The 25301-nt window shown below is 45.5% G+C and overlaps 1 protein-coding gene across 1 annotated transcript in view; it reads left to right on the forward strand.

The window, feature by feature from the left end:
- LOC122815199 (serine/threonine-protein kinase WNK1-like) overlaps positions 1-25301 on the forward strand; it is a 3137204-nt gene that overhangs the window by 2193360 nt on the left and 918543 nt on the right. Inside the window, exon 13 of the mRNA XM_044087493.1 lies at positions 11886-11963. Coding sequence (XP_043943428.1) covers positions 11886-11963 — 78 coding nt within the window. The remainder of the gene's footprint in view (positions 1-11885; positions 11964-25301) is intronic.

A 25301-nucleotide genomic window follows, 5' to 3' on the forward strand; every position in this document is an offset into this window, starting at 1 on the left:
CTTCCTGGGTGTCCCCTCCCGCGGATCCTTTGGTGGATCTGGTCACCTCGCGGGCATGGAAGGACCCCGACACCATGGAACCTATCCCAAAAAGACCTGATAAGATCCTAAGCCCCCCTATAGACCAGCTTGGAATAAGGGCTACCACGTAGACGCCATGGTGGTAGTAGCAGCCACTAAGAAGGAACTTGCTCAGGAGAGTTCCTCTGTCTACCCTCCTGACAGCGAGTCACAGGTGATGGACTGCCTAGGGAAGTGGGTATACGCTTCAGCTACCTTTTCGATTAGGGTGCTGAACTACTTGGCCCATGTCACCAGATTCCAATGCGACCTGGTAAAGGAGCTGGAGGAATCTCCCCCCCAAGTCCATGTCACAGGAGAACAAGGCTTCATTCTCCTCAAGGATGGCCACTTTAAAAGCAGTATCTAACACGTCCATGCGACTCCTTTCATATGCTACAGAAGGAGTGGCTAGGGTGGATGGGTCCGGCATGTCCATTAGGTGCAATGCCTGGCTCAGGTTATGTCAATTTTCCGAACCCTTCAAGGCGGTTTTTGCCAATGCCCCGTATGATGGCTTTACACTCTTTGCTAAGACCATCAAGGAGACATTAGTCCAGAGTGAGAAGGACGGGAAGACACTGTCTGCTGTCGGGATCCGCTTCTCTAACCCTCAAAAGTCCTTTTCCCAGAACCAGAGCGGGCAAAAGAAGATGTGCTTCCGGAATTCACAGTATTCCTGAGACGCTCAGCGCTCTTCTTCCCCCAGAGGCAGAGGGGGACAGAATGGACACCGGTCCAGGGGCAGAGGGGGTCCGAGGAACTTTGGTTGGTTCTCGAGAACCTTTCTCTGACAGACCCAGGCAGCAACCTTGAGGGTTTGCCGACTGCTCTACTCTGGAGGCAGTCGGGGGACGATTGTCATTGCACCTTGCGGCATGGGAGTCCATAACAACAGACAGCTGGGTGCTTCAAATCATATCCAGAGGATACTCTATTCCCTTTGTGGGTTCCGCCAAATCTCCCAGACACCTCCTGGACGTACCACCCACTCAAAGAAAGGCAGCAACACAGGAAATTTCCAAGCTGCTAGAAAAACGACCCATCGAAACAGTTCCCCCATATCAGTCTGGATCCGGGCTTCTACTATAGGTTCTTTTTGGTGCCAAAGAAAATGGGGGACTTAAGGCCCATTCTGGACCTCTCTACCCTGAACCTGTCAGTTGCCAAAGAGAAGTTACGGATGGTCACATTACAGTCCATCATGCCGTACCTGCTAAGCCATGGAGAGGATCATAATGGACCTCATAAATAAAGACATAGGGAATTTGCAGACTTTGGATCCATCCCAGTTTGGCTTTGTCAAAGGCAGATCATGCCTTCTAAACTTGGTTGACTTTTTCGAAACAGTCACCAAAGCCATTGATGAGGGAAAGGCAGTCCATACTGCCTACCTCGATCTGGCGAAGGCCTTCGATACAATACCCCACTCGGGTATCATTGAAAAACTCATCAGCTTAAATGTTAACCCATACATCACAAGATGGGTTGCAAACTGGCTGAGTGACAGAACCCACAGGGTCAGAGTTGCTGGTGCCATGTCAGACTCAAAGCCTGTCACAAGTGGTGTACCACAGGGCTCGGTCCTGGGCCCACTCTTGTTTGGCATCTACTTTTCCGAAGTACAAGCAAACACAGGAGGGTTATGGCTGACAAAGTTTGCAGATGACTGCAAACTGGGTGCCATAGTAGAAAACACATCTGACACAGATATCCTTCAGAAGGGTCTTACAGAAACGGATAACTGGTGCCAGAGCCATGGCCTAAAGTTAAATGCCAAAAAATGCATAGTCATACCCTTCGGGAAAACAGGGTTACCCCTAGCTACCAAATAGGTGGCAATCCACTGAGCACAGAAGAAGTTATCAGGGACCTGGGGACCCAGGTTGATAGTAGTCTGTCATTCGACACCCATGTAGCTAAAGTAGTTAGGAAGACCTTCTACATTGCCCACCTTATCATGAAGGGATTCTCATCTAGATCAAGGGAGGTCATAGTCTCCCTATACTCATCACTCATCAGACCAATGATTGAGTACAATGCCCCATTCGGAATGTATCTGACCCGACACTTGCAGCAGCTGGAGAGGCCACAAAAGTTCCTCACCAAAAGGATAAAGGGTCTCAAACATCTGTCCTATGCTGCCCGACTGAAAGAACTCCAGCTCTATTCAGTCTCTCACAGCCTGCGCAGAGGTGACCTTTGCCTAACATACAAGGCCATGTCAAACCCAGATTTGATGAATATGCTTCACCTCAAAAGATCTAGATCCATCAGAGCCACAAGGGCGGGAGACTTAAACCTCAACACGGCTATTAATAGGACGTGCTGGAGGGATAGATTCATCACCCAAAGACTCCCTATGCTGTGGAATAAAATCCCGGTATATGTGAGGCAGAGCACCTCGCTGGCCTTGTTCAAGAGAAATCTTGACCAATGGATGGGAGATCGCAGATATACCCCAGGGATTACCTCAGTGTCACTGCTCAACAGAGGCACAGCAAAATAATGGGTATAGTTCCCCATACTAAAGGGGTGGCATAAGCCACAAAACTATGGGCTAGGCTTGTAAATGCCCTCGGGCAGATAGCCTAGTATGAACCTATGAACCTGCAAGAGAGCGACTGGATGTGCTCGTTAGACCTTCAAGATGCTTACTATCACATAAAAATGCAGAGAAGCTCCAGGAGGTTCCTCCTCTTCCAGCTAGGAGTCAATCATTACCAATTTCGAGCCCTACACTTTGGTCTCACCACAGCCCCCAGAGTGTTTACCAAAGTGAGAGCAGTGGTAGCGGCTCACCCAAGGCTTCACGGGACCCAAGTCTATCCATACCTGGACGATTGGCTCCTCACTTCTCCCACCAGGCGTCTACTCTCCCAAACCAGGGATTATTTCCTGACTCTTGCCCTGTGTTTGGGGTTCACAATCAATGCATCCAAATCTCTCCTAGATCCTGTACAGGTGATAGACTACATTAGTGCCAGGATAGATGCTCTTCAATGCAAAATCTTCCTGACCTCAGCAAGTGTTCAAAACTTGAAGATGCATGTTTCCCTGATCTACTACTCTCCTCTCCAAGTGATGGAATCAGTGTTGAGGGCCTTAGGTTCGATGGCGGCGACCATAACTCTTCTCCCGCGTGCCTGGTTACACATGAGAATTCTACAGTGGACTCTTAGCTGTACAATGGTCCTTGTTGGAACTGCCATTGACCTATCCAATCCAACTCAGTCGAGTCTGTCGGTCGTCCCTCACATGGTGGATGTACTCTCCAGACATTTTGGAGGGACAACCTTTTGTTCCAACCCTGACCCAAACCACAGTGACCACAGATGCCTCCCAACTTGGGTGGGGGCATTGTTCGGGCAGGATAGTCGAAGGCCTGTGGTCCCCCATAGAGACCAGTTCGCACATAAATGTTCTAGAGATGAAGGGTGGTCCTTCTAGCGTTGCAGGCCCTTCATGCCTTTCTTCCTCTGGGAACAATTGCTATTCAGTCGGACAACTTCTCAGTGGTCTTGGTATATCAACAAACAGGGAGGGAGGGACCAGATCTTGCCCCCTTTGTCACGAGGCCATGAGAGAGTGGGAATGGGAGATCTTCACTGGTCACTTTCTCATCGCACATTCCGGGATGGTCCAACATTATTCTAGACAGGCTAAGTCGGACTATTCTGATGCCTTATGAGTGGTCTCTGAATCTGTCAGTAGTGGAACAGATCTTCAGCATGTGGGATCAAACTTGCTGCGATCTCTTCACATCATCTTCCAATGCGAAGTGCAGCAAGGTTTTTTGCTCTGAACCCCCTGTCGGGGGAGTCCCCCAGTGATGCTCTAGTTCATGCTTGGCCTCCCGGTCTTCTCTATGCTTACCCGCCAATACCTCTCATTCCAAGGTTTCTACAGAAAGCTCGCCAACTGAGGAGCAAAAGTGATCCTCATTGGCCCATTCTGGCTTCACCAGATATGGTTTCCCTTCCTTTGGTCTCATCTTCTGGCTCCACCTTGGATCCTAGATCCCATTCAGGATCTAATTTTACACCCTTCTGGGTGCCTCATCAGAATCTGGACAGCCTGAAGCTCACAACTTGGCTTCTCCAGTTCCTGTGATTGCTAGGACTCCTGGACTATCCTCCTCAGTTAGATCTATTCTGGTGGTCTTCAGTTAGATCTGTTCTGGTGGCTGCTCGTAAGTCTTCGACGAGGAAATGTTTATCGCAGGAAGTGGAAACCTTTTTCCTTTTGGACCTCTCAAAGGAGATTAAACCCTTTCACGGCTCCTATTTCTGCCATTCTTGATTTTCTAGCTGATATTTTTCAACACGGAGCTAGTTCTTCTGCAGTCAAAGTTCAGTTGGCTGCCATCTCTCATTTTCATGTGGGCGAGAATGTGTAAAGCCTTTATCAAAGGCACCTTTTTGTTATGCCCCCCCCCAGTCAAAGATCCTGTTCCTCCATGGGACCTTACTATGGTCCGCCTTTCGAGCCTGCTGCAACTGCAGATCTAAAATTCTTATCTTGGAAAACAGCTTTTCTGGTGGCTATTTCCTCTGCAAAATGGATTTCAGAATTACAGGCCTTGTCCATCAAGATTCCTTACATGATTTTTCACAAAGATAGGGTTTCCCTCTGAACCAATCCATCATTTCTTCCTAAGGTGGCATCACCAATCATTATCAATCAGACCATTAATTTGCCTGTGTTTTTTCCTAATTTTACTAACAAGATTTAATACAAACTCTACATGTTGGATGTTCATAGACAGTTACGATTCTATTTACACAGGACAAAAAAATTTCCTTAAATCTGATCAATTGTTTGTATCATTCTATAAACCCTTTTTGGGGAAACCTATCTCTAAGGTCACTATAGCTAGATGGATTTCTTCATGCATCCTACAGGTCTATAAGGACAGAGGCATGTCTCCTCCAGGTCAGGTGAAAGCGCATTCCACTAGGTCCATGGCTGCGTGTGTGGCCTTTTGGTCTAGAGTGTCTTTGGATGATATTTGTTCTGCAGCTACTTGGTCCTCATCTCATACGTTTATTTCTCATTACAAATTGGATTTGACTTCCAGGAGGAGAGCATCCTTTGGTTCCACGGTGCTCCGGAATATCTTTCCATGAGGGCCTCCCAGGATTTTAGTAGCTGGGGACTCTGTCTCACAAGTTGATGATCAAATGAAGTAAATTACTTCAGATAAAGAAGTTATGTACTCACCATAACATTCCATCTGAGTAGTTGTACTTCATTTGTCTTCAACCGTCCCTCCCTCCTTCCCCTGCACCTTGGCATATGATCAGCCTTGGGGCTGTAGTATAGGTCACAAGTAAATTTTTTCAGGTTGGGGTATCAGTATAAGTTCAGCAAACTCGATCTGGGGATGGAAGGCAGTGGAGGTATATTATGGGTAAGGGGAGGAGTTTGAAGCTCGTAGCTGATGCTAGTAGAAGTGAACAGCTTGGATCCGATATGGATCCGTAACCCACAGGTTGAAGACAAATGAAGTACAACTACTCAGATGGAACATTATGGTGAGTACATAACTTCCTTATTCCCTTCTGTGCCTCACACGCCCTTTGTGTCTGCTGCCTTGGTCCCCTCCATCTGCGAAAGAGTTGTGCAACATGTCATGTCTTCAATCCCCGAGCATTAGTAGTACGCAAGAATAAATTAATCTGGAAGGCATTTTACTGTCTTCTTTGGGTGATGCCATCTCTGAAGAGATGTCGAAGAAATTGTCTCAATCATCTCCGAGCTCCTCTTCTGTTTCCTGTAAGACATTAAAGAAAGCTTCAAAAAGGCTTTTTTCAGATCCAACAGTTTCTACGGATCTGGCCAAGAAGAGGAAAATTAAATTATCAGATCCAACTCCTGAGATCAGACAAAAGAAAAAAGCACGTCTTTGGATCGGATGGTTTCTTTGAATCCGAAGTCTCCAAAAACAAGGGATTCATTGGTTCAGTAGACGTTGGATCCTCCTAGAACACTGGACGTACTTCCTAGGGCAAGGTACTCCCCATCGGTGGACCCTGTCGCATCGAGAGTGCCTTCTCCTTTTCTTTATAGACTAGATTCTCTTTCCAGGCAGTCCTCCCGTTCTGGTAGGAGCCTCATTGTAGAAGATGTGGAGAGGGTAGTGAGACAGATGCTTTTAGCGCAGTCTTCCCCAGTTGTTGCTTTGGCTCCTACCTCTTTGGGTCAGGAAGCCCACATATCCAAGACTCCACCTCTAACTTTTCCTTCTCTGACCCCCTCTGTGGGTTTGGAGCCCTTGGATCAGAGTTTTCCCGGCCCATCTTCTTCAAGTCTGAAGATTGTTGTATCTTTGGATTCGAAGTTTGCTCTGAGCTCCTCATTGCTATCGGATCCGGAGAGCTCTCGCAGCCAATTCTACCCTGTTGGATTTGAGATGTTTCAGTTGACTTCAAGGGCTTCTGAGCCATCTCTTCATCTCAGAGCTTTGGCAGTTCGGCTCTGCCTTCTGCCTCAGGGCGACTTTTCTCGGTGCAGGGAAGGACCAAAGATCAGAAGGCCTTCCTTTCAGAGCAGGGTTCCTATCCCTCTTTGGGAAGGTCAACCTTTAGGACTTTGGAGATGGCCCTGTCAACTTCCATGACCCAGACGGGTTCTATCCCCTCTCGGGTTCCATGTCTTCCCTGTTGTATGTCAGGAGTTTCAGCTAACCCTTCCACAGGGACAGCCACTACCAAACCCTCAGGACACCCAATTAGGTATTTCTACCTCTTCTGATACCTCCCTAGATTATCCTACTGAAGAGGTCCCTCGGAAGAGAACATGTAAGAGAAGCATTTGGATTCTCCTGAATCTATTATCGAAGAGAGAGATTTTGAGGAGAGCTCCATGGTCACCTCCTACAGACGTCTCATTTGAAAACATCCTTGAAATCCTAAAACAGAGAGGTGGATGGAAGCCCAGCAATCCTTTGTCTGAGGAATCTGTGCTCCTGGAAGCATTTGGTACTGGCCCATCTACATCTTGGGTGATTCCTCCTGCCCACAAGCTCCTCAGATTGTTCTCACAGCAGGCATGGAAGAAGCCTGACTCCATTGAGCCCATACCAAGGAAGCCTGGTAAAATTATGACCCCCCCTCCAGAAGATAAACAGTTCTAGTCCAACAGCCCCCTGTTGACACCGTGGTTGTAGCGGTCGCCACCAGAAAGGAACTAGCCGATGACCGTTCTGTTCATCCTCCTGACAAGGAGTCACAGGTGGACAGGTTTGGGAAGCGTGTCTAAGCTTCAGGGACCTTCACCTTGAGCCTAAACTGTTTGGCACATTTCACCAGATTACAAAGTGATCTGATAAAGGAACACCTCTCGGATACCCTTGCAGTAACTGTGTCTGAGGAGGTGAGGGACTCCATCACCTCACAGCTGGCAACCATTCAGTCAGTATCAAACTCTTCCATGAGGCTTATTTCCATTGTGGCAGAAGGAACCTTAAGGGAAGTGGGTTCAGGCATAGCCAACAGGAGACATGCCTGGATACGTTTGTGAGAGTTCATTTCAAGTCTGCATTCGTCTATGCTCCTTTTGATGGCATGTCTCTCTTTGGCCACAAAGTCAAAGATGTGTTGTTCAGGTGTGAGAAGGATGGAAAGAGCCTTTCTGCCTTGAGTGTACATTTTTCCACCCCTCAAAGATCCTTCATGAGGAATCATGGGGGAGGTGGAAAGATGTGGTTCAAGAAATCACAAAGATTTTTCCAGGACACGTGGAGGGTCTTCCCCCAGAGGCAGATGGTAGAAGGTGCCCTGGCAGCAGAGGAGGCCCCCGCAACATCAAGGGTCCAGAGAAACATTCTTTGGCATACTCTTTCATCTCTCCTGAACAGAGGCTGAATTGTCCCCCTCTGTAGGCAATCGGGGGGGGGGGTCATTTGTCCCTGCACCAGAGAGCTTGGCTAGAGATAACAAAAGATACATGGGTGCAGAGGATCGTATCCAAACTATATACAATTCCATTTCTCTTCCTCCTCCAATTTCCAGAAAAATCCCCAATATTCCATCCAATCAGAGGGATCAAGCAGCCATTCAGATACAAAAGCTGCTAAACAAAAGTTTCATCCTAGCGGTCCCCCCAGACCAGAAAGTATCTGGAACTTGCTCAGAATTCTTTTTAGTGCCAAAGAAAACCGGGGACTGGAGACCAGTTCTGGATCTTGGCAATCTAAACAGATTTGTTCAAAAGACAGAGTTCCAGATGGTCATGGTTCAGTCCATTTTTCCGTTTTTAGAAAAGGACAGCTGGATGTGCTCAATAGCTCTCCAGGATGCGTACTCTCATATAAAAATAAACAGGCAATCCAGCAGATTTTTAAGCTTTTGTCTAGGAGCCAGTCATTATCAGTTTAGAGCACTGCCCTTTGGCCTCATCACAGCCCCCACAGTGTTCACGAAATGAATGGCAGAGAGCAGCTCAGTTGAGACTGTAAGGATTCCGTGTGTTTCCTTACTGAGATGACAGACTCATTACCGCTCTGACCAAGCATCGACTCATTATGGCAAGAGAAGGTCATCCATGCTTGCGCAAGGTTAGGAATGACCATAAATTTTAAGAAGTCAAATCTAGAGCCAACTCATATCCTAGAATTCATAGGAACGCTACTAGATACAAGGTCAATAGTAGCCTCTCTTCCACTTCCTAGAGTTCAAATTTATTGTCAAACGTCAACAAGATACTTTGCAGTAGCACGATCTTGGCTTGCCTAGTCCTGCAAGCTCTAAGATCAGTGGTAACAACAATAACCCTTGTTCTGCTAGCCAGGTTTCACATGAGAATTCTCCATTGAATGTTGGCATCTCAGTGGTCGATTCTTCAAGTACCCTTGTCTGCTCCATTAGGAGTAACCAACTTGTGCAAGAAAAGTCTGATGTGGTGGATCCAGTCGGATCAATTGCTACATGACTGTCCACTTCTCCCTTTTCAACCCAGGACCATAGTGACCACGGACACTTCCCAGCTTGGGGGGGGGGACATTACCTGGTAAATACAGTCCAAGGTATTTGGTCCCTTGATGAGTCCAATTTTGCAAATCAATGTTGAGAGCAGTACTTTGTGTTGTAAGCCTTTCAGGATGCTCTCCTGTCAGGAACAATTAATTACAATTCAAACAGACAATATGTCAGTGATTTGGTACATCAGCAAACAAGGAGGAACCAGATTTTACCCCCCCCCCAATGTTGAGAAGCACTAAGGGTGTGGCAATGGGCAATATCTTCCAACCTCTTTCTCTTAGCAGTGCATATTAAAGACCTCCTCCTCTTAGCATATTCCAGGGAAATCCAACGTTCAGCTAGCAGACAAGCAGAGCAGGTGCATATGGTTACGTCATGAATGGTCTCTCATCCTGAAAGTGTCAGAATAAATATTCCACAAATGGGGCCAGCCTTGCCCTAGATCTCTTTGCATCTCCCCTAAACAGCAAGTCCAGCAAGTATTTTCCCTAATCCCCCCCACAGGGGGAGTCACCAAGAGATGCTCTTCTCCACAATTGGCCTCTTCCCTTCGGATTACTTTACACATATCTCCCCAATTTCCCTAATTCTGAAGTTCCTTCAGAGAGCTCCCTGGTTGAAGACCAAAGTTATCCTTATTGCCCCCTTTTGGCCTTGACAGATATAGTTTCCCGCTGTGGCCTCATGTAGTTCACAAACCTTAGATTCTGGACCCAGCTCCAGACCTCCTGTCTCACCCAACAGGCATGACACATCCGGACCTTCCGAACCTCAAGCTGACATCTTGGTTTCTCTAATTCCAGTAATAGCCAGACAGTCGATGCTCTGTTCCCCCCTGTTCAGAGCATCTTGTTGTCTTCCCTTAAGCCGTCCACTAGGAAACTTTATTCTAGTATGTGGAGAAGATTTGTACACTGGGCTCTTCAAAAGTATGTAGACTCTTTCTTGGCCCCAATTAGTCACATGCTGGAGTTCTTGATGCTGTTATTCAACCAAGATGCTAGTTCTTGAACAGTGAGAGTCCAGTTGGCAGCAATTTCTAATTTTCGCATTGGATTTGATGGCGATTCACTAGCCTGTCATAAACTATGTAAAGCCTTTTGTACGGCACAATTCTTGTTAAACCCCGTTTTAAAGATCCCATGCCACCATGGGATCTGTCTGGTACTGCATTCCTTGATTCTACCACCCTTTCAGTCTGCCCATGATTGTGACCTTAAATTTTTATCTTAAAAGACCTTGTTTTTAGTTGCCATCACTTCTGCCAGACTAATTTCGGAAGTTCAGGCATTGTCGGTGAAACCTCTTTATCTCATTTTCCATAAGGGTAGTCTCTCCTTATGAACCAATGCATCTTTTTGCCCAAGGAGGTATCGCATGTCAATATTAATCAATGTATTAATCTACCAGTCTTCTTCCCAAACTGTTGCAACAAAGGAGAATACTTGTTGCATTTGCAAGATGTGCAAAGACCATTATGTTTCTAACTCCTTAAGACAAAAGATATCAGAAGGACTGATCAATTGTTTGTATTCTTTACTGATTTGAAATTTGTCTCGCCTGTTTCTAAAGTGACCTTAGCTAAATGGCTTACCACCTGTATTTCCTTTACAAGTAGTCAGGAATGACATTGCCTTACAAGGTACAGGCTCATTCTGCCAGGTCTGTAGCTACCTCTTCAGTTTTCCACTCAAGAACTTACATGGGTATTTGTTCAGCAGCAACTTTGACATTCCCTCACACTTCTCTGTCTTTTTATAAGCTGGATATGCTGTCCAGAGGTATGGCATATTTTGGCTAACTGGTGCCCATGAATATCCTTCCTTTAATCCACCCAGGGTTCCAAGTAGCTGGGGACTCTTTCCTTTCAATCGAGCACAGAATGACAATTGACATCATATAAAATTTTGTACTTACCATAACATTCCATCTGTGGTGTTTATTTTCATTCTTCCTCAACTCTTCTCCCACCAACCCTCAACCTCTTTTAGGTTTATTCTAAAAGAGCGAGAGGATAAAACAGCTCTCTCATATTTTCCAACATAATCGGCTTCAAACGTGGCATTGCTCTCTCTATCTAAATTATACCCATACATGAATAAAGTTGAGTACGTCTTTATTGCTTGCAAACAAGATCTGAGGTAGTGGGGAGGGTCCATTGTGGGTAAGGGAGAAACTTGAGAGTTCTGGATTGCCATGAACTTTTACAATGGCTGAGTCAGATCCGCTGCCTTGGATCCGAACCCAGTAGTCAAGGGGAAATGAAAATAGACAACACAGATGGTAAGTACATTATTTCTAATAAAATCTTCCAAAGTTTTCATCAAATTTGTCCTGCATGAAGACCTATTCTGTTTTTTTTTTTTTTTTAGAACACCCTCACTTAGAAACCCACCATATGTTTTCCTCAAGATGATGATGCTTTTTGCTTTTTTTCAGTTTGCCATTGTATTTTCTGATTTTTCATTTTAGGCAATATCCAGACACCAGTGTTAACTTCAAGGAACTGATTTTCTTTGATTTTAATACTGTAAACAGCTTTACCCCAACTGTCTGTACCCACATTACAGAACTGAAATTACCTGCTTTACTTTCTGAACACAATACTGGAAGTCTGTCCATCACACTTGTAAATTTTGGTAAAGAAAGGCACATCTTAGCTCTGCTATGAAGAGAAAGCTGTGTCTGCATTAACCACCTTGGCAGTCTAATTTTTTCCAGATAATCAACTTATGTTTTTTTAATTACAAGTAAAAGTAGCACTGCTTTTTTTTCTTATAAAGGTGTATATGCCTTTATTTTTAGTTTGGGATTCCTAATTTGCTTTATTTTGTGTTTCAGTCACAGCAACCACTTGAAGATCTTGATGCCCAGGTACGAAGAGCACTGAGTCCAGAGACCATTTTAGTTCCTTCGCAGGTATTGTTATCTTGCAGTATTTTGACCTTAATGAATATTTTCTTCTTCATGGAGTTAACTTGAAGCTCATTGTTTTCAACTAGTATGACTTGACTCAAAAATTGGCAGTAGGAGTCCTATGAAAGGATCTCAAGTAGTAATGTATACATTTTAATCTTATTTCGTTGAAGCCTCTACTTTGCATAATGATCTCTAATGTTTTCCCAAGTGCCCTGGTCTTGACACAGCTCACTATATTCAACTTCTGACTCTTAGTCGTATGTATGCCTTATGCCACTGTACATCATAGAGTCGAGTGCGGGGTCTATTCATGGACCCATGCTTCCCAGATGTTCTTCATGTTTCACTGTTGCAGTCATCACACTTGGGTTATCCAGGCAGGGGTAGCCCTCAGTCAGCCCGAATACCAGAGGCTTAGTATTTCTGCGACGGTTGCTGTCGCTTCAGGACTGACAGGTCGTCAGTGGTATAAAAACAGGCAGCTGACGCCATTACATCAGTCTTTCTTGCTGAGGAGCCCGAAGCAGAAGCAGTTCGCATGCGTGCCGGTCATCCGCTACCTGAGTTTTCATTTCCGAAATTGAACCATCTTGAAGTCTTCTAAAGCTAAGTACCCCGTTGGGGATCCTTTTTTCTTGCTCTAACTGAGATCAGATAAAGTTAACAATTGTCTCGCCTGTGGAAAGCAAATACCACACCGAGATTTCCATTCTTACTGCATCACCTGTTTAGGCCCAGACCACGACGTACCTCGCTGCCGGATTTGTGCTTTGTTCAACGCCCGAACTATATACTTTCATTCTCGATCTCTGTATTTCAAAATGGCTTTGGTAAGCCATCCGATTACCGATCTTCTGAAAAAACGTAAGGATAAAGACAGAGGCAGACCGCACAGTTCCAAAACTGCCGACGATGCTTCCATTAAGCTAGTCACCAGTTCGCCTGTACTCGGTGAGGTGCTTTCACAGCCCCTGATGCCTGCTTCGATGGATTCGCAGGCCGCTACTGAGACCCTTTCAGAGTCCAGTATGCCGCGAAACACTTCTTTGACTACGGAACCTGCAGATGTCTCTACCTTGGATGGGTCCCGAGCCGCTGGGCAGGCACCAGCTTCTGTGGAAGTTCTTTGCATTCCCGATATTCGACATAAACAGACGACTTCATTTGCGTTGTCGGTTCTTTCTAAAACTACCGAGTTTCTAGGGCCAATAGTATGAGCTACACCTAAAAAAAAAATACCCGAACTCAAGGGCCTGCTTCCTTGCCACAATCACAGATGCTTAAAATGGTGGAAGACGTGATCATGCTGGTTAGGAGAAGCCAGCCTTCCCCTGCTAAAAGAAAAAGAGACTTGTCCCCAGCAGCTTTATCTGACCAAGAATCTGACGACTCTGAGGTTTCTGATTATGAAGACATGCCCTTATCTGCCTATGAGGATTCAGATGCAGAGGAATCCATTCATTCTGCCTCCCCTCCAGAGGATTTTTCTTTTGGTGAAACCCTACATACTTTGAGAGAACATTTCCATTGGGAATGTCAGAATTATCCTCAGTCCAAGAAGAGACTCTAAGAATTTTTAGACTTGCCACAGCACAGACCCTTGGCTATCCCTCCTGTTCTGGATGTTGTGGATGATGTCTTTATGGAGTCCAGTCTAACTCCTGATACTTTACCCCAGCTCCCAGGAAACCTGACAGGTACTACAGAGTCCCTGACTCACACAAATTTCTTTTCAAAAATCCTACTGTTGACCCAGAGGTCATCTCCCAAGGACCTAAAGGAATAAAAGCAACTACAGCTAAGAATCCCATCCCCTCGGAGAGGGATTCCCGAGCTTTAGATAGATGGAATAAAAAAGTATACACACCTGAAACTCTTGCCATTAGAGCATTAAATTGTCCGTTCCACATGCTGAAATACCAACAACATACTAAGGAACTTAAGCAAAAATTATCTACCTTCCCTGACTGTGCAGAAAATAATTATAGGAGCTTATGCACTCTGCAAGCCAAGTCAGCAGGCATACCCTGCATTGTGGGTTTGACACCCTAGAAGCATCTTGCAGGGCAGCAGTCACAGGTTCTGTACTTGTAAGACATGCCTGGCTTAAGGAACAGACCTTGCCAGGCCATGTCAAATCAAAATTATTGTCCGCACCCCTGAACAAGGGCAATCTGTTAATCACCAAAGCAGAAGAGGGTTTAAAAAAAGATGGAAGAAAAAGTTAAGTCTATGCAGACAGTCAAAGATTTTTTGCAAGTGCAGCCTCCAAGATTCAATAGGCATTGCCCCTCAAAACATTAGTCCTTTCCATCCCCCTCAAGGCCACCTCAAACTAGACCTAGGGGAAACAGCCCCCCCCCCCGACTACAGTCTCAGGGTATGCAGAGATCTAAGCAATGGTGTACCTCCACTTCTAAAACAGGGAGTGCTAAGCCTCCCCCTTATGGAAAGAATTCACAATGACTTCTCAACTCCTCACCTCTGCCCAATTGCTCGTACCCCTAGGAGGAAAGCTTGCCCACCATGTAAAAAACTGGACCTCCATCACCAACGATCGATGAGTCCTCAACATAGTATCCCAGGGGTACAAATTTTATTTCTACACGTTGCCAACCCCAAAAGGGTTACCAGACCTTCCTACAAACCAGTGGGCAGAGGCACAAAACCAAGTTCAGTTCTTGCTCTCCATATGGGCACTTCAGCCTGTTCCTGCAGAACAGATAGGCCAAGGTTTTTATTCCAAACTTTACCTGGTAACCAGAAAAGAGGGCACTTGGCGCCCAATCTTAGATCTATCCATTCTAAACACCTTCCTGGTGGTACCAAAATTCAAAATGCTCACCCTACAGCAGCTCTCCCTATGCTGTCCAAAGATGCCTGGTTAGCCACTCTAGATCTAAAGGAGGCCTATCTGCACATCCCAGTCAGGGACTCCTGGAGGAAATATCTACATTTCAGGGCAGGACCTATGCATTATCAGTTCTCTGCACTTACCTTTGGCTTATCCACTGCTCCCAGAGTTTTCACAAAATGCCTGGCTCCAGCCATTGCCTATTGCAGACAGAGAAATATTCAAATTTACCCCTACTTGGACGATTGCCTGATTCAGGCAGACAGGAAAAGCTGTTGCAGCACCTGACATTTGTAAAGGACCTTCTAACCTCCCTGGGGTATACTATCAATGAAAAGAAATCCAAACTTGTCCCCAGTCAAAAAATTGTATTCCTGGGAGCAAGCTTGAACACAACTTCCCTGATGGCATTCCTCACTCCAGAAAAACAAATTTATTTGACAAACTACTTCTTTTGACTGGCCACCCAAACCCAGCTATCTGCAAGAAAAATACAGCAAGCCCTAGGGTTCATGGCCTCTTGTATTCTACTAATTCCATATGCCACACTGCATATGAAGAAACTTTAATGGTACTTAAAAAGTCTTTGGTGCCTGGAAACTATGATACCTATGATACCTTATCTAAGGAAAGAGTTCCTTTGATGGGCAGCAGCATGCAACTACAACTAGGGTCTTCCCTTTACACAACCCCACACCACCCAGACCCTAACCACAGACGCATCAGACTATGCCTGTGGTGCACATCTAGACGGCAGGTGCATTCAGGACAACTGGAGCCCACATCATATTCATCTGCACATCAACCAAAAGGAGATGCTAGCTGTTCAGCATGCTCTGACGGCTTTCAGATCACTACTCTGTCCGGGGCCCCTACTAAACAAAACCAACAACACCACAGTAATGTGGTACATCAACAAGCAGAGGGGAACCCACTCTGCAGGCTAGCCATGACCCCCTGGAACACTGCTTCATCCATGCATATTCACCTGCAAGCTCAGTTCCTGCCAGGCAAACAAAACTCTCTGGCAGACAACGTAAGCAGAAATCTCCTAGACCCACATGAGTGGCAATTAAACCACAACACTTTCAGCCTTGTGACCCAGGAATGGGGTACCCTGAAGGTGGACCCATTTGCCTCCCCCTACAACTACCAGCTCAGAAAATTCTGCACCAGGGAACCTCACACCAAGGCAATGCTCAGATCTGCTCGGAGTTAGTGCAGAATGGCACAAAATACACTGAACCGACCAATATTACCAACATTCTGGCAGACAGGTTCAGTGCAAACTTCACCCCTCCCCCACACCCCCAAAAGGGCCCATAACCATACCAGAAGAATGTAGAGCCCCTGAAATCACAGACACTCAGGTTAAAACAGCCCTCTCCAAAGCCAAAAACACAGCATCAATGGGACCAGATGGTGTCCTAGGCTGCGTCCTACACAAGCTCAAAGACGAACTAACCCCTCACCTAAACACACTGTTCAAACAGCCTCTCCACAGACTACGTACCCAGAGAGTGGTGCGCAGCAACGGTTATTGCGCTCCACAAAGGTGGAGCCACAACAGACCCTGGGAACTATCGCTCTATAAGCCTGACTAGCTTGGTCTGCAAGGCTATGGAGCGCATCATCATGCAACTCATTAACAGAGACATTGGGAACCTCCAAACACTGGACCCTACCCAGTTAGGCTTTAAGGGCAGATCATTCCTCCTAAACCTGGTGGACGACTTTGAGACAGTTACCAAGGCTATAGACGAGGGGAAGGTGGTACACACAGCCTACCTAGACCTCGCAAAGGCCTTCGACACCATTCCCCATTCTGGTATTATAGACAACCTCACCAGCCTGAACATAAACCCCTACATCACAAGATTGGTTGCCAACTGATTCATGGGCAGAACCCACATGGTGAGAGTTGCAGGAGCTAGGTCCGACTCTAAACCGGTTACAAGTGGCGTTCCCCAGCGCTCAGTCCTAGGACCCCTCCTGTTCGGCATATACTTCTCAGAGGTACAGGCAAGCACAGGAGGTCTATGGCTGACCAAGTTCACAGAAGACTGCAAACTAGGGGCTATAATTGACTCTCCGGCTGACACAGACATCCTTCAAAAGGGTCTCACTGAGACAGATACCTGGTGTCAAAATCATAGCCTCAAGCTAAATGCCAAAAAGTGCATAGTTATCCCCTTTGGAAAGAACAAAGTACCCACAAATTAGCACATAGGTGGTAGTCCCCTAAATACGAAAGATGTAATAAGGGATCTGGGGACCCAAGTAGATAGTAATCTCTCCTTTGATAATCACATTGCCAAAATGGTTAGGAAATCTTTCTATGTGGCCCACCTAATCACAAAAAGGTTCGCATCCAGATTAAAAGAGGTCATTGTGCCCCTCTACTCATCACTCATCAGACCCATCATAGAGTACAACGCCCCGTTTGGAATGTAACTTACAAGACACCTGCAACAGCTGGAAAGACCACAGAAGTACCTCTCCAAGAGGATCACTGGCCTCAAACAGATGCCCTATGCAGCTTGACTGAAAAAACTCCAGCTGTACTCAGTTGCATATCGCCTACTCAGAGGTGATTTGTGCCTGACATACAAGGCCATGTCCAACCCAGAATTGATGGACATGCTCCACCTTAAGAAAATCATATCCCCTCGAGCCATGCGCTGTAGGGATCTAAACCTCACCACAATGATAAATGGGACATGCTGGAGCGATAGATTCCTGTCCCAGAGACTTCCCATGCTTTAGAACAAGATTCCAATCTACATTAGGCATAGCTCCTCCCTAACACTCTTCAAGAGAAACCTTGATGAGTGGATGGGAAACAGAAAGTTTACCCCGGGGATCACTTCAATGGCTCTACTGGACAGAGGCACAGGGAACTAAACTAAGGGGGGTGGCAAAAGCAAACACATTCTGGCTAGTCTTATAAATGCCTTCGGGCCGATAGCCTAGTACCTACATATGAACCTAAGGCATGGAAAGTGGATGCCCTATCATTTAAGTGGGCAAACCTCTCAATCTATGCATTTCCCCTTCTACCTCTTCTTACAAGAGTATTACTCAAGATAAGGGAGGAAAGACCAAGGGCAATCCTGATTGCCCCAGACTGGCCATGCCAACACTTGTACACACTACTGCGCAGTCTGTCACTGTTGCCTCCATGGCACCTCCCACAGATCCCAACTCTCCTGACTCAGCAGGAGGAACAGTTCTTGCATCCACAATTGCAGACCCTGAACATTGCAACCTGGTGTATTCCTCGACTTCTCCTCCAGTGGCCAGCCTAAGCAAGCAGGTACTGGATGTCATACGTGAAGCCAGATGACCCAGTGCTAGAAAATCCTATGATGACAAGTGGAAAAAGTATTATTCCTGGATCCCAGACTAAAGGAGCGGACCCAGCACAGCCCTCCTTACCTCTCATCCTGGATTACCTAGCAGACCTACTCCAGAGGGGCCTATCCTTCTCTTCCATTAAGATCCATGCCTCTGCCATCTCTGCTCATTACAGCACTGACCCACCTCTCTTCTCGCATCCTCTCATCAAGCAGATGTTCTTCGTGTTTCATTGTTGCAGTCATTACATTTGGGTTATCTGCTTGCCGGTAGCCCTCAGTCGGCCTGATTATCAAAGTTTTGGGTCCTGAGTCAGTTGCTGTCTCATCTTCCATGACGTCAGGTAGTCTGGGGTATAAAGGATGCAGCCGATGCCATTACATCAGTCTTTATTGCCATGCGGTGCCCAAAGCAGAAACAGTTCACAAGTGCCGGTCGGCCGACTCCTAAATTTTCGTTTTCGAGTTTCAGGTCCGAAGTCTTCAACAAAGCTAAGTACTCCGTTGGGGATCCTTTTTCTTGCTCTAAACCGATGTCAGTAAAAGTTAACAATTGTATTACTTGTGGAAAGCAAATACCTCATAAAGATTTTCATTCGTACTGCATTCTTTGCTTTAGGCCCAGACCACGGCATCCCTCGCTGTCGGTTTTGTGCCTTATTCAATCCTCGTACTGTTCGTCATCGGTTCATTTTCGCATCGAACTATTTTGGTACTCGGTTCAATTATCCAGAAATGGCTTCGGTAAGCCACCTGACTACCGACATTCCAAAAAAACACAAAGATCGAGACAGACCGCATAGGTCCAAAGCTGCCGACACTTCCGTTACGGTAGTCGCCAGTTTGCCGGTACTCAGTGAGGCGCTTTCGCAGCCCATGATATCTGCTACTTCAGATTCACAGGCCTCAACTGAGACCCATTCCGAAGCCGGTATGCTGTGAGATGCTTCTTCGACTATGGACCCTCCGATGTCTCTACCTTGATGGGTCCAGAGCCGCTGTGCAGGCACCGGCTTCTGAGAGTGTATTCAGGCCTAATGACTTGCATATTAAACCGACGCCATTATCTTCAAGGCCTAAAACTCGAACCACGCCTAGAAAACCGACGCCCAGACCGCATGGTCAGGCCCCTATGCCTAAAAAATAAGAATGGCTGAAAACCTTATTACTCTAATCTCAGGAAGCCACCCTTCTCCCTCTAAGATACCTAGAACTGATTTTCCTTCTGAGTCTTCTGAACAGGATTCTGAAATTTCTGTTTCTTCTGATGACCAGGATTTGCCCTTATCTCTACTTATGAGGATTCTGATGCAGAGGACTCAGTTCCCTCTGCTTTCCCTCCAGAAGATTTCTCTTGTGGTGAAACTTTGCATACTCTTAGGGAGCATTTCCGCTGAGAAAGCCAGGAGTACTCTGACTCCAAAAAGGGAATTCTTACTCCTACCTCAACACAGTCCTGTAGCTATCCCTCCTGTACTTGACATTGTAGATGATGCCGCCTTAGAATCTAGCCTGGCCCCATACACTTAACATCCAGCTCCCAGGAAACCTGACCGGTATTGCAAAGTACCTGACTCTCACAAGTTCCTTTTTAAGAATCCTACTGTGGATCCAGAGACCATTTCACAGGGACCCAAAGGCATTAAGGCTACTACTGCCAAAACCCTAGATTCCAGGGCCCTGGACAGATGGAGTAAGAAGGTATCCACTTTTGCTACTTTGGCCATTAGGGGCTTAAACTGCCAGTTTCATATGTTAAAGTATCAGCAGCATATTATTGGATTGCTTAAACAGAAAATGATGTTGATTCCTGACTGTGCTGAAAATAAAGAATTACAGGATTTAATGCACTCTGCTGAGCAAGTTGGTAAACATACTTTGCAATGTGGTTTTGATTCATTAGAGGCATCTTACAGGGCTGCTGTCACTGGGTCTGTACTTAGAAGGCATGCTTGGCTTAAGGAGCAAAATTCACCAGATCATGTTAAAGCTAAATTACTGGATGCTCCCTTAAACCAAGACCACCTGTTTGGCAACAAAGCAGAAGAAGTGCTTAAAAAGATGGAGGAAAAAGCTAAATCTATGCAAACTGTTAAAGATTTCCTGCAAGTACAGCCTCCCAGATTTAGTAGGCACTGGCCTTCTAAGAATTGGTCCTTTCCTGTCTCTTCCAGGCCTTCAGTCCAAACCCAGGACCAGCAGACCACCCAGGCTTCAGTCTCAAGGTACTCACAAGCCTAAGCAGTGGGGGGCTCCCACTTACAAAGCTGGTAGTGGTAAGACACCCCCCTATAGTAAACTGTCACAGTGACTTAACCTTCCAAGCCCTGCTCAACTGATTTTTCCTTTAGGGGGAAAGATCGCCCTACATGCAGAAAATTGGGAACTCATTACCCAAGACAAATGGGTTTTAAATAGTTACCCAAGGATACAGATTCTACTTCCACTCCTTACCATCACCAAACGATTGGCCGGACCTACCCCCAAATCACTGGGCAGAGGCTCAAAAGCAGGTTCTTTCTCTCCTACGTATCAAGGCTATTCAGCCTGTCCCAGAAGAGGAATAGGGGCAAGGTGTTTACTCAAGACTTTTCCCGGTACCAAGAAAAGACAATTCCTGGAGTCCTATCCTGGACCTGTCTATCCTAAACACTTTTTGGTAATCCCAAAATTCAAAATGCTAACTGTTCATCAGCTGCTTCCCATGCTAGGCAAAAATGCCTGGTTGGCAACATTGGATTTAAAGGAAGCTTACCTGCACATCCCAATAAGGGAATCTTGCAGAAAATACGTAAGCGCATGTAGCCTGCTCTGAAGCGATCAGTTCTGTGCACTGCCCTTTGGCTTATCTGCTGCACCCAGGGTATTCACAAAGTGCCTAGCTCCAGTCATTGCATTCTGCAGGCAAAGAAATATTCAAATATACCCATACCTGGACGATTGTCTAATTCAGGCAGAAAGCCAGGATATATTATTAAATCATCTGGCATTTGTAAAGAAACTGCTACCCTCACTGGGGTACACCATAAACGAAAAGAAATCTCACCTAGTACCCTGTCAACAAATTGTATTCCGGGGAGCAAGCTTGAATACAACTTCCCAGATGGCCTGCCTCATGCCAGAGAAACAAGTTTGACAGCCTACTTCAAACTACTGGCAACAAAGACCCAGCTATCTGCAAGGAAAATACTGCAATCCCTAGGGTTCATCGCCTCTTGCATCCTATTAATTCCGTATGCAAAACTGCATATGAGGAAACTACATTGGTATCTAAAAAGCCTATGATGTCAACATTCTCAGAACCTGGAATCATTGATTCCCATCATTCCTTGTATAAAGACAGAGTTCCTTTGGTGGGCAGAGGCCTGCCACCACAACAAGGGACTGCCATTCACTCTATCCCCTGCCGCCCAAACCCTATCAACAGACGCATCAGACTATGCACGGGGGGCTCACTTGGCAGGGCAGTGCATTCAGCGCAAATGGAACCAGAGTCAAATGCACCTGCATATCAATCAAAAAGAAATGTTAGCTGTACAGAATTCTCTGACAGCCTTCAAGGACCACATTCTTCCAGGACAATTATTGGTAAAGACGGACAACACCACTGTTATGTGGTACATAAGCAGGGGGGAACCCACTCATACCCTCTCTGCAGACTAGCCATGGCTCTGTGGAACACAGCCTTGAGCTACCAAGTGCACCTACAAGCTCAATTCCTGCCAGGCAAGCCGAATACACTGGCAGGTGACCTAAGCAGAAATCTCATGAACCCACACAAGTGGAAACTGGAGATAAAGATATTCAGCATTCTGAGAAACAAATGAGGGAGCCCAGAGAGAGACCTGTTTGCCTCCCCTCAGAACTACCAATTGGACAAATTCTGCACAAGGACTCCCCACAGACAAGCTTGGAAAGTGGATGCCCTGTCCTTTACCTGGGAAAGCCTCTCAGTTTATGCCTTTTCCCCTCTGCCTCTCCTCTCTAAAGTTTTACTAAAGATCAAACAAGGCAAACCAAGGCCAATACTCATTGCACCAGACTGGCCACACCAACACTGGTGTACCCCCTCTTGTGCAGTATGTCATTACAAGGAACCATGGCACCTGCCTCAGACTCCTTCCCTACTGTCCCAGCAGGAGGGCCAGATTCTGCACCCCCAGTTTCAAACCCTGAACCTGGCAGCCTGGCTAATTACCTGAGTTTTCGTATACCATCCCTCAGCAAGCAATTGCTGGATGTCATTAAGGAGGCAAGGGGCCTAGTACTAGAAAATCCAATGCTGAAAAGTGGAAAAGATTCTGTTCCTGGAGCCAGACTCAGGGGATGGGCACAACAGTGCCCAGTTTACTGCATATTCTTCAATACTTAACAGAGATGCTTCACAAGGGCCTTTCCTTCTCTTCCATTAAAATTCACGCCTCAGCCATTTCAGCACATAATACTGAGCCACCCCTCTTCTCTCACCCCCCCCTACTGAAAGCTCCTACTCCTGCATGGGACCTTCACTTTGTATTGGAAAAGCTCACTCTACCTCCTTTTGAGCCAGCTGCAACTGCAGAGTTGCAATTCCTTTCTTGTAAAACAGCTTTCCTTTTAGCAATCACTTCAGCAAGAAGGGTGTCTGAATTATACAGGCCCTAATGACAGTGGAGCCTTTCATCATCTTTCATGTGGACAGGGTGTCCCTCAGGACCAATCCCTCTTTCATGCCCAAGTTCGTATCCAGTGTGGCTCTTAATCAGTCCTTTCATTTGCCAACCTTCTTTTCTAATCCACAGAACAAAGGTGAACGGATACTGCACTCCTTAGATGTGCACAGACAACTTAGATTTTACTTGGAAAGGACTAAACCTCAAAGGAAATCTGAACAACTGCTGGTGGCATTTGCTACAGGGGAAGGCTATTTCAAAGCAAACTATTTCTAAATGGATAGGCCATTGCATTCATTTCTGCTATAAGCACCATGGAAAACCTATCCCACAGAGGATTAGACCCCATTCAACCATGGCTGCATCTACCTCTACAGCCTTTCTCAGAGGTGTCCCTACCAGAGACATCCTAGAAGCTGCTACCTGGAGTTCTGTACATACTTTCACCAAGCATTACCATTTGCCGATTTTCTCTAAATCCAGAGTTGGCTTTGCCACTGCAGTCTTGCAGGACCTTATAGCTGGTCCTAATGCTATCTAAATTCCTCCTCCCATCCTTAGCTTTGGGAATCTACCCAAATGTGATGACTGCAACAGTGAAACACAAAGAACATAGTACAGTTGTTTACACTTACCATAAATGTAGATGTTCGAGTGTATTCACTGTTGCAGTCCTTGTTACCCTCCCTCCAGCCCCCTGACTTCTTTCGGCTATACCTCTATTCTCCTGTACTATACTTGCTTTTTGGTGTATTTGCTTTTTTGTTGGAGGTATAACCTTATATATATATATATATATATATATATATATATATATATATATATATATATATATATTTAATTGCTTCCCATTAAATGGGGCACCTGACATCTGGGGCAAGGAAAACTGATGTAATAGCGTCGGCTGCATGCTTTATACCCCTGACTACCTGACGTCATGGAAGATGAAACAGCAACTGACGCAGAACCCAAGACTTTGATAATCAGGCCGACTGAGGGTTACTGCAAGCAGATAACCCAAATGTGATGACTGCAACAGTGAATACACTTGAACATCTACATTTATGGTGAGTGTACAAAACTGTACTTGCTTTGGTTCTTCCTTCCACTAGCCATGAAAAGAAGAAAAATTCCTGACAGACTTTGCCTCTTCAGTAGGCTACTTGTTTGCCTCAGCCTCAGATGAATGAACATGGTTTGGCCATTTCTGGTTCCTCAGACCATTGGTTCTTTCTGGTGTAGTCCCTTTAGCAACAAGTTAGATACAGCCTGTGTGGCTGTTAAAGTGCTCTTGGTGGGCGTGAGAGAACCATACTGGTCTGTCTTCGAGGAAGGAGCAGGGAATGTTTCTGTGCCTAGCTATAATGGGATGCCTGTCCCCCAGGGTGATCATCTGACAGGACTTTGTTTCTTTGGAAATATCTCTTAAATGTTATCTCCCTTGTTTCTTTTACTTTATACAGGAATGATTTGTTGGGATTAATTCAGGGTGTTGACCCTTCTCATTTTGGTTGTACTGGAAGGAGACAAGTATTTGTTTTTTGAAGAATCACATTTTAATGAACAGGGAAATGATTTTGAGGGAACAACTTCTGATATGAAGTTGTCCTATCTCGCCTTCATTCTTAACTGATGTGTTCGGAGCCGATCTTCTGCTCCGACTCGGCCGTTTTTACAAGCTCGAGGTCTTCAGCTAGCTCAAGGCTAACTCCCTATCCCATGATGCCCTAGTGTGCTTCCTCAGAACTCGTTTGCCGCGGAAACGGATTGAATGTTATTCAGCTGGCTCAGGCTGACAGACTTTTTCTATACCTTTCTTGTATTTTTTTTTCCAGAGAATAATGTGTTTAATAGTGTACAGATTATCGTACTAGTTTTAGCTCTTGGCTTTGATAGAATCCCTTTAAATTTTTAAGGTCTGTTGTTATTGGGCTTACCCTTACCCTGTCACACTTCATAGTTTTTCACATAGAGTTTGTTACTATTTAGATAAGTGTGCAGTGTTATAATTGTTATATAGATAGTAGTTTTGAGGATAGCCCAGTTTTTATTTACAGGGCTTCTTTTACTTTGAATGTTTCCATAGATAAAGATAGATAAGGTACCTTAAATACCTTAGACTGTTCTTTAAATTGGTTAGTGTGGATTCGAAGGTTGTTTGTTGTGGTTTTTCATATCGATATTAGTGTAAAATAGTTACCCTTCTTAGTAACCTTGTTTAAATTGGAGAGGTTTTAGGACTGCTTATTCCTTTATAATGTCAACTAAACAGACAAAAGAATCCAAACCTTCAGGTTTTAAGAAATGCCCCAAATGTGGGCAAAAGATGTCATTAACAGATGGACATATACAGTGTGTGTACTGCTTGGTTGCCATTCATCTACAGGGCTGTTGCACTATATGTCATTCTTTTAGTGCAAGAGTCCGTCATGAGAGGAAAAATTAGATGATTTTAAAATGACTTTCACTGAAGTCT

Source organism: Protopterus annectens, chromosome 11.part0 (genome assembly GCF_019279795.1).
Source record: "Protopterus annectens isolate FY-2018-M chromosome 11.part0, PAN1.0, whole genome shotgun sequence".
NCBI classification, from domain to species: domain Eukaryota; kingdom Metazoa; phylum Chordata; order Ceratodontiformes; family Protopteridae; genus Protopterus; species Protopterus annectens.